The sequence below is a fragment of the Mytilus trossulus genome, unplaced genomic scaffold (assembly GCF_036588685.1).
Source record: "Mytilus trossulus isolate FHL-02 unplaced genomic scaffold, PNRI_Mtr1.1.1.hap1 h1tg000138l__unscaffolded, whole genome shotgun sequence".
Lineage (NCBI taxonomy): Eukaryota > Metazoa > Mollusca > Bivalvia > Mytilida > Mytilidae > Mytilus > Mytilus trossulus.
Genome location: NW_026963302.1, coordinates 2,923,906 through 2,940,888, shown reverse-complemented (window position 1 = coordinate 2,940,888; position 16,983 = coordinate 2,923,906). Strand labels below are relative to the sequence as shown.

At 33.0% G+C, this 16,983-nt stretch overlaps 1 protein-coding gene across 1 annotated transcript in view; it reads left to right on the top strand.

Annotated features, from left to right (window-relative positions):
- The window catches only part of LOC134700396 (E3 ubiquitin-protein ligase RNF213-like), a 120,412-nt gene that overhangs the window by 10,058 nt on the left and 93,371 nt on the right, over nucleotides 1–16,983 (top strand). Inside the window, exons 8-17 of the mRNA XM_063561784.1 lie at nucleotides 955–1,153; nucleotides 5,792–6,035; nucleotides 7,121–7,267; nucleotides 8,485–8,756; nucleotides 8,957–9,125; nucleotides 9,693–9,823; nucleotides 12,632–12,829; nucleotides 13,410–13,532; nucleotides 14,508–14,628; nucleotides 16,520–16,758. Of these exons, the coding sequence (XP_063417854.1) occupies nucleotides 955–1,153; nucleotides 5,792–6,035; nucleotides 7,121–7,267; nucleotides 8,485–8,756; nucleotides 8,957–9,125; nucleotides 9,693–9,823; nucleotides 12,632–12,829; nucleotides 13,410–13,532; nucleotides 14,508–14,628; nucleotides 16,520–16,758 (1,843 nt within the window). The remainder of the gene's footprint in view (nucleotides 1–954; nucleotides 1,154–5,791; nucleotides 6,036–7,120; nucleotides 7,268–8,484; nucleotides 8,757–8,956; nucleotides 9,126–9,692; nucleotides 9,824–12,631; nucleotides 12,830–13,409; nucleotides 13,533–14,507; nucleotides 14,629–16,519; nucleotides 16,759–16,983) is intronic.

Here is a 16,983-nt window from a genome sequence, read left to right as displayed (position 1 = left end):
TTTTATAATTTTGATATAATTTGTTTTAAATGTATTACAACACACACTGTAAAAAAATTATTAAGAAAGCGCAGGTGGGATTTTTTGATTTGCATTCATTCATGTTATTGTCTTAAAGAGGAAAACAGCAGTAATCAACATCCTGCACTTTTGCTGTGAAGTTAACTACAATTGTGCTACCATTTTTTATGCCCCATAAAACACAAAATATCATTTGCTGAGAACAGAAAGTTTTGTTTCAAAAATTGTTGCAGCAATGATATTTAATACTAAAGCAATACAGCTAATTAAAGATCTTCAAAGGCAACAAAGTAAATAAGAGTTTATGAATTGCAGAACACTGATAGAATAGTAAAAGTATTTACTCTTATGTGTTGTTAGAAAGCTTAATAAAAAACAAATAATATGGACATTTCTTATATATCATATTTTCATCAATTGTCGAAATTACATTTTTGCACTTGCTTGTCAATGTAAATTAAATGGAAGGTGTATTGTAGTTTTACTTTCCTCTTTTGAACTGTTTTTTTTTGTTTTTTTGGGGAATCATCAGGTCATATAATGTGATTAAAAAGTTCTCCATAATAGCTAAATGTTTACGACATCCTCTTGATTTTAATTTTCCTGATTAACAGTAATTGCTCAAGTGAGGTTAATTGACTACTCAATTGTAATGTATACATTCGATCGAGGATACACATTTGAGAATCATCTTCTTTTATACTGCATGTACTGGTAGCTGATTTAGAACTTTATTGGTGGTAACATCAATATTTGTGGATTGAGGAAAACATGCATTTTTGTGGGTATCTGATTTAGTTGTTTTGCCTATCTCTACATGCAAAGCCAATACAAAATTTGTAATTCACTTAATTAACATTTGAATTTGGTGTTAATTTGTACAAATGAAACCCATGAAAATTGGTATTTAAAGTGTGTTATTTGAATTTTCAGGTAGAATGTACAAGCTGGTAATTGTATGTTGCACAAACAGTGAACAAAAATCTGTTATTGTCAGGTCTTTGAATAAATTTTACAGACCTAGTTTTCGCCTACCAAGCATTCAGAATATTAATCAGTACTTGTTTTGGAAGTTAAAATTTGCCAATACTGGATATCACGCTAGTTCTGCAGCTGTAGTAGATTTTGATGGGTAAGATACCAGTAGTTAAGATATACAATATTTCAAGGAACTAACTTTGAAGAACATTCTTTTAGTTCATGGATTTTCCATATTTAATTGAATGGATGTTGGGAGGGTTTGAATGCACTTTTATTAAAGTTTTATGGTTAGTTATTTTTTGACGGACTTAACAATTAAACGAGATGTCAATTAAAATTTTATGCTTTGCGAGGTAAAATCAAAAGTACTTTCCTCCCTGTACATTTATTTCAAGAAAAGCCACATTATTAGCTCACCTGGCCCGAATACTTTAGAGAACAGCCCGGATTTTCTCTGATATTCAACATAGAAACCATGTAGGGCCAAGTGAGCTTTTCTCATCACTTGGGCCACGTTTTTTTAATTTGTTGGTTTACGGATTTTCACCATGAAAAAGTCGGGTCGGTCAGTCGGGGAAAAAAAAGAAAAATAATATATTTCAAGACAGAAAAAAAAAAATGCAAAATAAATATACATTTCACCTTTCTAACAAAATGTTATTATGCTATCTTGTCATCATTTCAAATTTTAGTTCGTTGAAATATTCTTGCTCAGCTGTCATAAATATCGCATAACATTGTCTAATGGTCTACCGTAAAAAAGGGGGGTGTTCACAGACAAAGACGAAATTAAATCGTCTTTTCACAAACAAGAAAAACAAATTCGCGTAGCTCTTAATCAATTCCAGAAAACTTGGTGAGTAATGATCTTCAAAAACGAAAACTGATAAAGAAAAAATGTAAAAAACGTTGTATGAAAATAAGTTTCAACACACGTGTCAAAAACGTAATAGACTCTTCCATGGAAAAAAACGAGAATATCTGGTTAATCTAGTGTCATGCATTCCCATTTTTAATCCAAATGGACGATATTTTTTTTATAAGCCAAGAAACAAGAAAATTCTAAATGACTTGTTGATATTCAGAACTTTTACTTCCAAGGTGCTTTCCACCTGTCCACATTTGGACAAGTCTATTTCTATGGGATTGTGCATCTTACAGACTGATGACAAATAAGGGAAACAAACTTATTGTGTAATGGGTTTTAAACACAGATTTCGTTCCGCAAAATTATTTGCGTAATCGACATTTCAAGGTCAGTTATAATTGATTTGTCTATTTTTAGAAACGTAAACTGGAAGTTTTATTTTTTCACAACAGAGAGTGTTATCAATTTTGTTAGTGATTCATGCATTTCATTTCATTAAAAAGAAGAATTTAATTATTTTTCAGGGATAATGTATTTGTTTGGGTCGGCGGGAATAAAAAAGCATGATAAGTCAATTTGATTTTTATTCTAGGAATCGGCAAAATCGGGTCGGCGGATTCATAAACCAACAAAATAAAAAATCCTGGCCTTGGCGTCCGTCATCCGTCGTCCTTAACATTTTACATTTCGAACTTCTTCTAGAGAACCACTGAATGGAATGAAACCAAACATGGCATGAATGTTCCTTATGAGGTGCTGACTAAGTGTTGTTACTTTGTAGCCAATCCATCATTCAAAATGGCTGCCAGCAAGGGACTTAGTTTAACATAGGACCCTATGGGAAATGCATACAAATGACTTTTTTTAGAGAACCACTGAATGGAATTAAACCAAACATGGCATGCATGTTCCTTATGAGATGCTGACCAAGTGTTGTTACTTTGTAGCAGATTCATCATTCAAGATGGATGCCAGCGGGGAACTTAGTTTAACATAGGACCCTATGGGAAATACATACAAATGACTTCTTTTAGAGAACCACTGAATGGAATGAAACCAAACATGGCATGAGTGTTCCTTATGAGGTGCTGACCAAGTGTTGTTACTTTGTAGCCGATCCATCATTCAAAATGGCTGCCAGCAAGGGACTTAGTTTAACATAGGACCCTATGGGAAATGCATACAAATGACTTCTTTTAGAGAACCACTGAATGGAATGTAACCAAACATGGCATGAATGTTCCTTATGAGGTGCTAACCAAGTGTTGTTACTTTGTAGCCGATCCATCATTCAAAATGGCTGCCAGCAAGGGACTTAGTTTAACATAGGACCCTATGGGAAATGCATACAAATGACTTCTTTTAGAGAACCACTGAATGGAATGAAACCAAACATGGCATGAATGTTCCTTATGAGGTGCTGACTAAGTGTTGTTACTTTGTAGCCGATCCATCATTCAAAATGGCTGCCAGCAAGGGACTTAGTTTAACATAGGACCCTATGGGAAATGCATACAAATGACTTTTTTTAGAGAACCACTGAATGGAATTAAACCAAACATGGCATGCATGTTCCTTATGAGATGCTGACCAAGTGTTGTTACTTTGTAGCAGATTCATCATTCAAGATGGATGCCAGCGGGGAACTTAGTTTAACATAGGACCCTATGGGAAATACATACAAATGACTTCTTTTAGAGAACCACTGAATGGAATGAAACCAAACATGGCATGAGTGTTCCTTATGAGGTGCTGACCAAGTGTTGTTACTTTGTAGCCGATCCATCATTCAAGATGGCTGCCAGCAGGGGACTTGGTTTAACATAGGACCCTATGGGAAATGCATACAAATGACTTCTTTTAGAGAACCACTGAATGGAATGAAACCAAACATGGCATGAGTGTTCCTTATGAGATGCTGACCAAGTGTTGTTACTTTGTAGCAGATTCATCATTCAAGATGGCCTCAAGCGGGGGACTTGGTTTAACATAGGACCCTACGGGAAATGCATACAAATGACTTCTTTTAGAGAACCACTGAATGGAATGTAACCAAACATGGCATGAATGTTCCTTATGAGGTGCTGACCAAGTGTTGTTACTTTGTAGCCGATCCATCATTCAAGATTGCTGCCAGTAGGGGACTTGGTTTAACATAGGACCCTATGGGAAATGCATACAAATGACTTCTTTTAGAGAACCACTGAATGGAATGTAACCAAACATGGCATGAATGTTCCATATGAGGTGCTAACCAAGTGTTGTTACTTTGTAGCCGATCCATCATTCAAAATGGCTGCCAGCAAGGGTCTTAGTTTAACATAGGACCCTATGGGAAATGCATACAAATGACTTCTTTTAGAGAACCACTGAATGGAATGAAACCAAACATGGCATGAATGTTCCTTATGAGGTGCTGACTAAGTGTTGTTACTTTGTAGCCGATCCATCATTCAAAATGGCTGCCAGCAAGGGACTTAGTTTAACATAGGACCCTATGGGAAATGCATACAAATGACTTTTTTTAGAGAACCACTGAATGGAATTAAACCAAACATGGCATGCATGTTCCTTATGAGATGCTGACCAAGTGTTGTTACTTTGTAGCAGATTCATCATTCAAGATGGATGCCAGCGGGGAACTTAGTTTAACATAGGACCCTATGGGAAATACATACAAATGACTTCTTTTAGAGAACCACTGAATGGAATGAAACCAAACATGGCATGAGTGTTCCTTATGAGGTGCTGACCAAGTGTTGTTACTTTGTAGCCGATCCATCATTCAAGATGGCTGCCAGCAGGGGACTTGGTTTAACATAGGACCCTATGGGAAATGCATACAAATGACTTCTTTTAGAGAACCACTGAATGGAATGAAACCAAACATGGCATGAGTGTTCCTTATGAGATGCTGACCAAGTGTTGTTACTTTGTAGCAGATTCATCATTCAAGATGGCCTCAAGCGGGGGACTTGGTTTAACATAGGACCCTACGGGAAATGCATACAAATGACTTCTTTTAGAGAACCACTGAATGGAATGTAACCAAACATGGCATGAATGTTCCTTATGAGGTGCTGACCAAGTGTTGTTACTTTGTAGCCGATCCATCATTCAAGATGGCTGTTAGCTGGGGACTTAGTTTAACATAGGACACTATGGGAAATACATACAAATGACTTCTTTTAGAGAACCACTGAATGGAATTAAACCAAACATGGCACGAATGTTCCTTATAAGGTGCTGACCAATTGTTGTTACTTTGTAGCTAATCCATAATCCAAGATGGCCGCCTGCGGGGGACTTAGTTTAACATAGGACCCAATTGGAAATACATACAAATGTCTTCTTTCAGAGAACCACTGAATTGAATGAAACCAAACAAAGCATAAATGTTCCTTTCTTCATGAGGTGCTGGCCAAGTGTTGTTACTTTGTAGCCAAATTTTATCTTTTTTCTATATGATTTCAAAAACCCATGTAAAATCAGGTGAGCGATACAGGCTCTTGAGAGCCTCTAGTTTTGTTTTGCTTAGACTGGGGTAGAAAATGGTGTGATCCACCTTTCTGTGTTGCACATTTTGCACTCTTCCCTATCATTGTGATCAGAAGAAAAGTAATCTGGAAATGTTCAATCACTGCATTAAAAGTTTTAATCTAATAAAAAAGGCATTTGATTGAAATTAAATTCTCAATTGCTTGATGAATTTTGATTTTACATTGATTTTACATTTAAGTATGAATTAACTCTAATTTAAGAGATTATTTACAGCTTTTACATTAATGCTAGCAAGACAAATCTTTGTTTGGCTTGCTTGCTTTGCTTGTATCAATGTTTGCTCAAGCACAGCAATCAAGATAGGCAGGGCTTCAGCTAGCATTAATATAAAAGCTGTAATACAAGTACAATGTATTGCAGATGTACTGTAAGAGTTGTAAAGTCTAATAGAGCAGGTGTTGGAAAAACACTTTACAAAAAAAGAATGGTTACAGAGCTCACAAGATTGACTCAAAGAAATTATCTACAGAGACCAAACAATTTAACCATTCCTTTACATAGCAAGTCTGTTAATGTTGATGAAATAATGGAACAACTTATTAAAAGAACATCTCCACCAGGAAACCAACAACCAACAATATTTCACTTTGATATTTCTAGTGAGGTAAAGTTTCTTTTATGTTTTGTTTTATCAACAAAAGATAAAGTATGTTATGTAAAAATACCAAAACACCTTCGTCATGTTCATAGATAAAACCTTATGTAAAAAAAACATCATAAATGAGAGCTTACTGGCAGTTTTTGGCAAAATTTTATCACAACTGGCCAAAAACAAAGATTTGGTAAGTTTATGTAAATTGGGCAAATTACACTACTTGTTGAGATTTCATTCTATAACACTTGAAACAATTGATAGAGAGTTTTAGTTTTTCTCTAAAATTTGCTGTATTATTATTTTAGTTGAAGAACTCAACAAAGAAAAAAACTGAGCAACACAAAACTATAGGTTCTTCATTGGTCAAAACTTTAAAATAATAACAGCAAATGTTCTTACTTTTCTCTGATTGTCACTAAAATAGTAACCATGCCTGATGACCTCAATTAAAAAGAATATATTATTTCTTCACAAATCATTGGAAAAATGAAAAAAGGAAATGTTTCCACTTCTTATTTCACCATTGAATCATATCCATTCTTATTAGTTAAAATTTGATATTTGTAAGGGGTGTGCTATTACTTAGGGCCTTAATTAAATGGCCATTTATTTTTACTTAAACTTTAACTTTTGAATATAGATACTGTAAATTCAGAAATAAATTTGAGGTTTTTGTTATTGCGTAAAATGCGACAGAGTGTAAACGCAATAATTTAAACTCGCATTTTCAAATATTTTATATGAATTAAACAAAATTTTTCTCAAAATCGTAAAAATTAAAATCGCATTTAAGTCTAAAATGACAAAATTGCAATAATAAACGCACCCAATAATTTCTGAATTTACAGTATTCATTTATGTCTGTTTTAACGTTGGCTTGATACAAAGTTTCATTTGAGGTGAAACAAAACTAAAAACAGGTAGTTTTCAAGCCATGATGTCACAACAAATACACTTATTCTGATGCAGAAAAGGCCCTTTTACTTAGTTACTAAAAAATATGCTTTTGTCAATATTATTATTTTTTTTTAACAACAATTAACAGTACCCTCAGATTTTTGTTTATTGATGAAGTTAATATTATTTTTTTTAAGGTTCAGGATGGAGTGGATTCATTTTTATTCCAGCTTCTAGTGTTGGGAAGCCTTACCACTAGTTATGGATATGTTTGGAGGAAGTCTGTCATGGACTATTACATCATTGAGTCTTTGAATGTTTTAGTCAGAGATCCTTTCACTCAGGTAATTATTTCACAGTAATGCTGGCATTTTTAAATTTCAATAATTAATAAATTTCTTGGTCAAGAATCTGAATGTCTTAATGTATACATACTATATATATATACTGAGCCAAAAAATTTCAGCAGCACTTTTTTCTTTAAATGTTTTTTTCGTTGTTTCTGCCAAAAACAATATTAAGAGAAACTCATTGATATAATCCTAACGTTCACCTGTAATTTTAAACAGTCATACTTTTTTCCAGGTGATTGATTGCACTTGTAATTGATGTTTTACCTTCAGTACCTGAACTATTAAAACGAAATTTTAAATTAATTTTTCATGAATGTTCAGAGACGCACCATTGGTAAGAAAAACACATAAATGTGTCGAAAAAATACATAGGTGGTCAACCAGGCCTCCCACGTAGGACAAAGGCTGAACTGAAATGAAATTAATCAATGCATTACATAGATGAATATTGAATGTGAACTTACTGTGTGTATCTTCATATTTTGACTTGGAACTTTTAAAAGACTTGTAATTTGTTTGAGTCAGTCCATCAAATAGTTGTTATTTGTTTGAGTCGGTCCATAAATTGTTGTTATTTGTTTGAGTCAGTCCATCAAATTGTTGTTATTTGTTTGAGTCAGTCCATCAAATTGTTGTGATTTGTTTGAGTCAGTCCATAAATTGTTGTTATTTGTTTGAGTCAGTCCATCAAATTGTTGTTATTTGTTTGAGTCAGTCCATCAAATTGTTGTTATTTGTTTGGGTCAGTCCATCAAATTGTTGTTATTTGTTTGTTTCAGTCCATCAAATTGTTGTTATTTGTTTGAGTCAGTCCATCAAATTGTTGTTATTTGTTTGAGTCAGTCCATAAATTGTTGTTATTTGTTTGAGTCAGTCCATCAAATTGTTGTTATTTGTTTGTTTCAGTCCATCAAATTGTTGTTATTTGTTTGAGTCAGTCCATAAATTGTTGTTATTTGTTTGAGTCAGTCCATCAAATTGTTGTTATTTGTTTGAGTCAGTCCATCAAATTGTTGTTATTTGTTTGAGTCAGTCCATCAAATTGTTGTTATTTGTTTGTGTCAGTCCATCAAATTGTTGTTATTTGTTTGAGTCAGTCCATAAATTGTTGTTATTTGTTTGTGCCTGTCCATCAAATTGTTGTTATTTGTTTGTGTCTGTCCATCAAATTGCTGTTTCATTTCTTTAACTGTGTTATTGTTTTGCAGGGCAGAGACCTGAAATATCTGCATAATTTTTTACAAGTGCTACCTCATGTTATGTGCAGATCTCCAAAAGAAAGCCTCATGATTCTAAAAGGAAGAAAACCTCAAAACTTCTCAGAACATGACAGACAATTTGATACTCAAGAATACCAAAGTTCTACCTTCCAAAGACCGTATCAGTGCCTTAAAGGGCTTGGTGTCAATAAAAGTCAAGATGCTGACCATCCCACCAATTCAGATGACGAAAAAAGAAATTGCCTTCTGACCCTTCTAAGGTTTGTTTTACTACAATGTTTATGTAGATTATTACATGCATTTTAAAATTTTATGAATTCGGAAAACTAACCAAATTGTTGAAAATTATTTGATTCAATCTACTTATTGAATCAAAGTGGCAAACAAGTTGAACGCATTTTGTCTATTAAAAAAAAAAAAAAAAAAGAAAAGTGTTACTAGTAAATATGTATTTTTGTAGATATTGTGGAGTGGAAGATCCCTCATGGTCAGAGTTGCATCACTTTGTTAGTTTTCTAAATGCCCAGCTGAAGGATTTTACAGTTTCAGTATTCTGTGGAGCTGCTGCTCAATCAGATCTACCAGGATTTCAGAAGTTTGTATTGAGATTTCTCATACAGATGTCTAGGGTAGGTTACACTGGTTTTTATTGTTATCTTAATTTGTAATGTGAAATTCAAGCTATAGAAGAGGGACGAAAGATACCAGAGGGACAGTCAAACTCATAAATCGAAAACAAACTGACAATGCCATGGCTAAAAATGAAAAAGACAAAAAGACAAACAATAGTACACATGACACAACATAGAAAACCAAAGAATAAACAACACGGACCTAGGACAATATAATTGAGGCGTTCATTACAAATTAACTCTAAATTGTTTAAGCACATCCTTATACTGAGTCTGTGAATTTTTAATTTTCGTGGGAACCAATTTTCGTGGATTTAGAAAAACTTTCATATTCGTGGATATGTAACTTCATGGTTTTGACAAAGTCTACATACAAGCCTATACAAAATTTGTTATTTGTTAAACATGTAATTTCGTGGGTCACCTGTACCCAGGAAAGCCATGAAAATTGGTTTCCAACAAATTATAATGAATCCACAGTATTAAATTAACTTCTCGATCAGAATCCCTTGACTTCTCTAATGTTTCATCTTAGAAATACAATTTAAAATTTCTTTTTTGCAGGATTTCTCCACTAGATCACTAGTGATAAGTGAAGAATCTCCAAGCTGCCATGTGGTAAACAGAGGAGACAATAATGAGGACAATGATGATATTATACAGCAGTATCAGATGAGGCATAAGTGGGAAGCAAGGTAATAAACTGATTTATCTAAAGTTTTAAAATTTCATAACTGGTTAAGCTTTTGGAAATTATTTCAGTTAAAATAAAATGTTTTTGATTAAAACAGTCCATTTGGGTAATTGATAGTTGAATTTCAGAATTACTATATCAGTCATTTTAGGCCATTCCTTGGGAAATCAGTCATGACTGCTAAATATGCTTAATATGTCCAGGCCTTTGATCTGGTTAGAGAATCCCCTTAACCCTTTCAAGGCTACACAAAAAAGTAGAGAAATGGCTGCTGCAGCTGCATTTTTATTTGTGTTCATTCATTAGAACAGTATATTCCTTTTCAGACTTTTTATCTTTTTTATTATAAGAGATACAGAGAAAGTTTTTGGAGGAAAAATGCTCAGGAGAGTATGAACTTTTATGTTATGCAGTTAAATTTTTTATCAGGTTACCTGCATTTTCAGGTAATTAACAGGTAAAAGGTATTATTTATTACATTTGTGTTGAATTTTGAATAAAAACTACTTTTAGTCTTTATCTATTTTGTTGTTTTATCTGCCATATAATAAAGAAGACACCAATTGATCGATTCTGAAGCTTATTGCACCATACACAACGTATTATGTAATCGTGGCACAATTAAGTGGCTCTGTTCTCAAAAGTTTCAGTCAACATCGTTTTCCCCCCTTTTTCTACGTCTCGTAATAATCGATCAAATCATATTTCCCACACGAATTGAATGTAATAAGCACATTGAGATAACAAGAAACCTTTTAACTAATCCTCGTTGTCAGTTTCGCCATAGAAATGCTGAAATATTTCCTTATTTACAGCTTCGTTTCCGATTTCCACCATTTGCATTTGTCAAAATATTTGTTTTTTTTTTCCTTCAATTTTTCCTTCTACTGCATGATTTTACAATAAAAGTTGCCCAGATTTCAAGTGCACATGAGACCTTGTACATCCTCAATTCATACAAGGAAAAATTAGAGAGGTTTAAAAGTCCTTATGAATAATCTGTTGTCATCGTGGCTTATGCAGAGAATAGCAGTGGCAGACGGCGTATGTCATCGTGGCATATGCCGTGTATAGCGTTGAAAGGGTTAAACAGTGGGGCACCTGCACTCAAGGGAATGTCAGTCTTAAAAAAGGCGAATTCAAAGCAGCAAGTACAATATGATTTATTTTATATCATAGCAATTTTGAAAGAATCTGGGTCTTTTTTAGCTTTAAATAGTAGACTCACAGCAATTTCTAATCTGTTTCTGTATCAGTGTTCTCCCCAGGCCGTTTTAGTGCGCAGTACCACGACCCTATATTTTTTCACCATGATGCTATAATAATTCCCGCGACCCTATAATTATTTTGAAGATGCTATTTTACTTGTCCTCAATTTTGAACTTTCATCTATTATCGATTATGATCATAAAAATTATATCACCTTTAATTGTAATCCCTTTAAGTCGGACACTTAAGGCAATTAAGAGATTAAATAGCCAGCTGTTAATTGCCCTCAGGGTGATAACTGTTTGGATGCGAATATCCCAAGCTGACACTTGTGACATGACTAATACCACGTGTCTGCAATCACCAATTTCGACATGGAAAAATGCAATCACAAAAACAATTCGAAATCTATGTTTTGTATTACAAAATTTCAAAGATTAAAACGATTTTTTTTTTAAAAGGTCGTTTATTTGTGCAACTCTCCAAAAAATACTTTCTTTCTCTTCTGGTAATACTAGAGCGAGAATTTTGGTTTTGAGCTAAAATAAGTTTTATACTTCTTTAAAAAGTGATCATAATTGGCTTAAGTTTATGTTTAATTCATTTAATGCATTAAAAGCTTCTTATTCATTCATAATCTCTTGTCAAACAATGTTTATTTCGGACTCATTTTCGTAAATTTTTCTACGACTGCCATTGCACATTTTGTGTAGATTACGGATTGGACCAGATATGACAATAATCCGCATTTTCACGATAATGACAACAGAGGTACAGTCGACAAAAAAAATATACCAATAGAGAAAACCTACGCATTAATAGACTATTTGTTAGATAACTTTGTTAAAATACATATCATTTTGATGTAAAGATAAGAAACAACAGGGACTAATCCATTGAGTGCCATGAAACAATGAATTTCATAAACATGATAAAAAAAAGTTTTTAAATTGATTTTTTTTAAATATAATATAAAAAGTAGTTAATTTTGTGTACTAGATATTTAGTTTTGTATATATACAGGTTGCACTATAATGAACCATTCATTCATTTGACTTATTGTTATGTATTAAACTGAAAGCACATATTTATTTTTATTTGGCACACGAGGAAAAAAATAATTCTGTAACTATAAATGAATAAAGAAAACATAAACTGAAACAACTGTTTTTGTTGTTATACATGTAGTTTAATTGTATTCTCAGTAATGAACAATATAAACAAAAACATATAAAGGAAAAAGAGCATCAACGACAAATAGAGCGACAAATGACATTAAAAATAAATACAATTAAATTTTTTTACGCAAAATGTGATGCTTACCAAAATTTCTGGGGAGAACACTGTGTATCCCTATTTTGAATTATATTGTTTGCTACTGACCCCTTCAGATCAATTGAGGGTAAGTAAAATTCATAAAAAGTAAATTTATACATTTTGTAGAGAAAAAAAACAATGAAATACAGGTTATCATATATTTAATTCTTATAGAATGTTTTTGCATAGAGCATAAATTGTTACAAAATAGATTCAATTGTTCAAGGATACAAAATGTGTCAGAAGATTTCTAAACTATTTTTTTTTTATTTTTTTATTCCAGACCTCACCCTTACTTATTTTTCAACCCAGACCATCACAGTATGACATTTCTAGGTTTTTATATTGATGAAGGAACCAGAAATCTTATTGATCAACAAACAGGAGAAATACTAGAACCAAACATGATGGACCAAAACTTGTTTCAATCATTAAAAAGAAACAATGTTAATTTGATAGAGAGTTTTGATGATTTACCAAGGTAAGGTTTTATTTAATTTCTCACTGTTTTAGAGTTGTCAGTTGAAACTTTGAACAATATAGTTAATATATATGTTCCTGGTTGAAAGTTGCCTGTGTTACACATTTTGTAATATTCTATTCTATAAGATTTTTTTTCACAGGTCTCACAACTTACAATCAGCCCAGTTTGGTGTACATACATTTGTTTAGAAATACGAGTTATGTACAAATAGTTATGTACAAACCATTATTATATCTTTGGATGGAGCTATATTATTATCAATATGTCTGTCTATTAGTCCAAAAAATCTTTTTGTCACACTTTTGTTAGTAACTTTTGAACAAAATAAAGTCACCACAGAGATAATCGTGATCAGCAATCTCCTGATGAATGGCACATTGTAACCATGCAAACATTCAAACTTCTTTGGAAATGTCTAGTTGTAATATCAAAATTGTACCATAAAACAAATATACCAAATGGAAGCTTATGAACACATCTTACATTCTTGTCACAGTGCATCTGTAAAAATGGATATTTCTAATTCAGTTGTCTATTTGAAGAACAATAATTTAAGCATGAATACATTATGTTAAAGGCAGGAGAAGATAATAAAACTCTGTCAGGTGATGGGATTGGAAGATGCATATGATCCAGATGAAACCTATGAGCTGACCACAGATAACGTGAAAAAGATGCTGGCAATACACATGAGATTCAGGTACATTCAAGTTCTTTTAAGTTAGTTTATGAATGATTAGAGCCAAAAGCTATACTATTTAGGTGAAAAATTTGTGTTTCAAGTAGGGCTAATTTGAAAAATACATTCATTTCCAATGATGCAAATAAATCACCTTAGAAGTGCATGTAGAATTTAAAATTGATTTACATTTAACTTTCGATTAAATAGCTTTATTTATATTTGCCTCACAGTTTTATCATTATCAGGTTTGCAAAATCATAGACTATGTCATTGCTGTTGTAGGGGTTAGTATCAAATGCTCATTTGGCATACACATTTTTCGAACCAGGGTATTTATGATGGGTTTATTGCTCCACTAAACTCAGACCTGTAGTTCTTGTAGATATTGATCTCATTTTTGGGTTGAAAGAGTTTTATTGAGATTTACATCAAGTTTATGCTTTGTTTACTATGATCTACTCTCAGATACTAACAGCCCTTATTACATTGGTTGCAATGAATTACATTGATTTTCCAGTTAAATAAAAACAGATAATTTCACATGTGAAATTATTAAAATGTTGTTATTTCACTCTCTGACGTCATACAACAATAGTTGTTGTCAAGACTGGTGGATGAAAACAAATTGTGAATGCGTAGAAAAAAATATAGTTCCTTACATGTTTTACATTAATTTCTTTCAAACAAGCCATTTGCTAATGTAATAAAAAGAATAACTGATTAAACAATTTAAATATTGAAAAATATTCAACTCTTGACCGAACAACACTGATTATTAACTCATGAGCTATGCACATTCATGAATTAATGTGTTGTTCTGTCAAAATTTTGAACCTACAGAGAATTTTCATGGTAAAATGTTATTGTGCACCTGCTGTTTTGTTTATTTGATCAGCATTAGTTCTTGATTTTGCCTTTGCCATTGACTTTTGTCATTGCTTTAACTGGGGTTTGGGTTTTTATCACAATATCTCTATTTTGTTCTGCTTTTAGGTGTGACATTCCAGTGATCATCATGGGAGAAACAGGTTGTGGAAAAACTCGCCTAGTAAAGTATATGTGTTCTCTTCAACAACCCCCTGGAGTAGATGTTCAGAATATGATTTTAATGAAGGTTTGTGTTTTTTGACAATAAACACTATTCTGAAGGTTTTTTTCCCTTTTTATCTCACCGGGCCAAAAGGGCCAAGTGAGCTTTTCCCATCACTTTGCGTCCGTTGTTGTCTGTCTTCCATCATCGTTAACTTTTACAAAAATCCTCTACTGGGCCAAATTAAACCAAACTTGGCCACAATCATTAATGGGGTATCTAGTTTAAAAATTGCATCTGGTGACCCGGCCAACCAACCAAGATGGCCGCCATGGCTGAAAATAGAACATAGGGGTAAAATGCAGTTTTTGGCTTATAACTCAAAAACCAAAACATTCAGAGCAAATCTGACACGGGGGTAAAATTGTTTTTTAGGTCAAGATCTATCTGCCCTGAAATTTTCAGATGAATCGGACAACCCTTTGTTGGGTTGCTGTCCCTGAATTGGTAATTTTAAGGAAATTTTGCAGTTTTTGGTTATTATCTTGAATAGTATTATAGATAGAGATAAACTGTAAACAGCAATAATGTTCAGCAAAGTAAGTTTTATAAATAAGTCAACATGACCAAAATGGTCAGTTGACCCCTTTATGAGTTATTGCTCTTTATAGTCAATTTTAACCATTTTTCGTAAATCCTAGTAATCTTTTACAAAAATCTGCTGCTCTGAAACTACTGTGCCAAATTAATTCAAACTTTGCCACAAAAATCTTTGGGGTATCTAGTTTAAAAAATTGTGTCTGGTGACCCAGCCATCCAACTAAGATGGCCGCCATGGCTAAAAATAGAACATAGGGAAAAAATGCAGTTTTTGGCCTATAACTCAAAAACCAAAGCATTTAGAGCAAATCTGACACGGGGATTATATAGTTTTTCAGGTCAAGATCTATCTGCCCTGAAATTTTCAGATGAATCGGACAACCTGTTGCTGGGTTGCTGCACCTGAATTTGTAATTTTTAGGAAATTTTGCTGTTTTTGGTTATTATCTTGAATATTATTATAGATAGAGATAAACTGTAAACAGCAATAATGTTCAGCAAAGTAAGATTTACAAATAAGTCAAAATGAGCAAAAAGATCAATTGACCCCCTAAGGAGTTATACATGTATAGTCAATTTTTGACAATTTTCATAAAATTTGTAAATTTTTACTAACATTTTCCACTGAAACTACTGCCGTACTGGGCCAAGTTCATTATAGATAGAGATAATTGTAAGCAGCAAGAATATTCAATAAGGAAAGATGTACAAACACATCCATGACACCACCATCACCAAAACACAATTTTGTCATGAATCCATCTGCTTCCTTTGTTTAATATTCACATAGACCAAGGTGAGCGACACAGGCTCTTTAGAGCCTCTAGTTCTTATATCTATTGTCCTTGATATAAATAAGAAGATGTTCTATGAGTGCCAATGAGACAACTCTCAATCCAAGTGGCAATGTTTAAAAAGAACAATTCCAGGTCATTTTCATGGGACAGCAAGTGGTTGATTTTTTTTTATAAATGTCCTATGATTTTCCCACCTATTATGAATAATAGGATAAAACTATCTGGCATATGGGTTCCTTGCAAGGTCTTTATGTCTGTCAGACAGGAGTCACCTCATTGCATTGATCAATGATCACTGTTAAAAGTTGTGATTAGGTTTTCATGGATCTTTAAAAATGTCATGTTTATGTAAGAATTTCAACATCAGTGGTCAGTAAAGCAGGCCATATATATCAGCATGTGCATTCTGTTTTGATATCTTATTTACCCCCAGTCATGGTGTTGGTGGTATACTACAATATGTATTGACAGCATTTTCATTTGTCACACATAAACCTTTGATTTTACATCAACAACTACACATTCTAAACAGATGAATGCATAAAATTATAAACTAAACATTTATTTATATGTTATAGGTGCATGGTGGAACTACAGGTTCTGATATAATCAGAAAGGTAAAACAGGCAGAAAACATTGCTAGAGAGAATTCTAAGCAATATCCTAACATGGACACTGTACTTTTCTTTGATGAAGCAAATACTACAGAAGCCATTGGGGTGATCAAAGAAATAATGTGTGACAAAACTTTGGATGGAAATCCAGTGCAAATACATGAAAGACTGAAAATAGTTGCTGCATGCAACCCTTACAAGAAGTATGTTGAATGCTTATGATATCTTAGAATATTTTAAACCATAGCCATTTTGTAATTCAAGTTATTTTGTGTCATCTTAAAAGATTTATATTTAATTATAAATTTGCTCTAGTTTACACCTTTGCTAAATTCCCAATTTACACAGTAGAAGATTCAGTAAGTGATGAATTCCTCTCCATCTGTTTCAAGGAATATATTCTGAACAATTTTTGTCTCCCCTTCTAT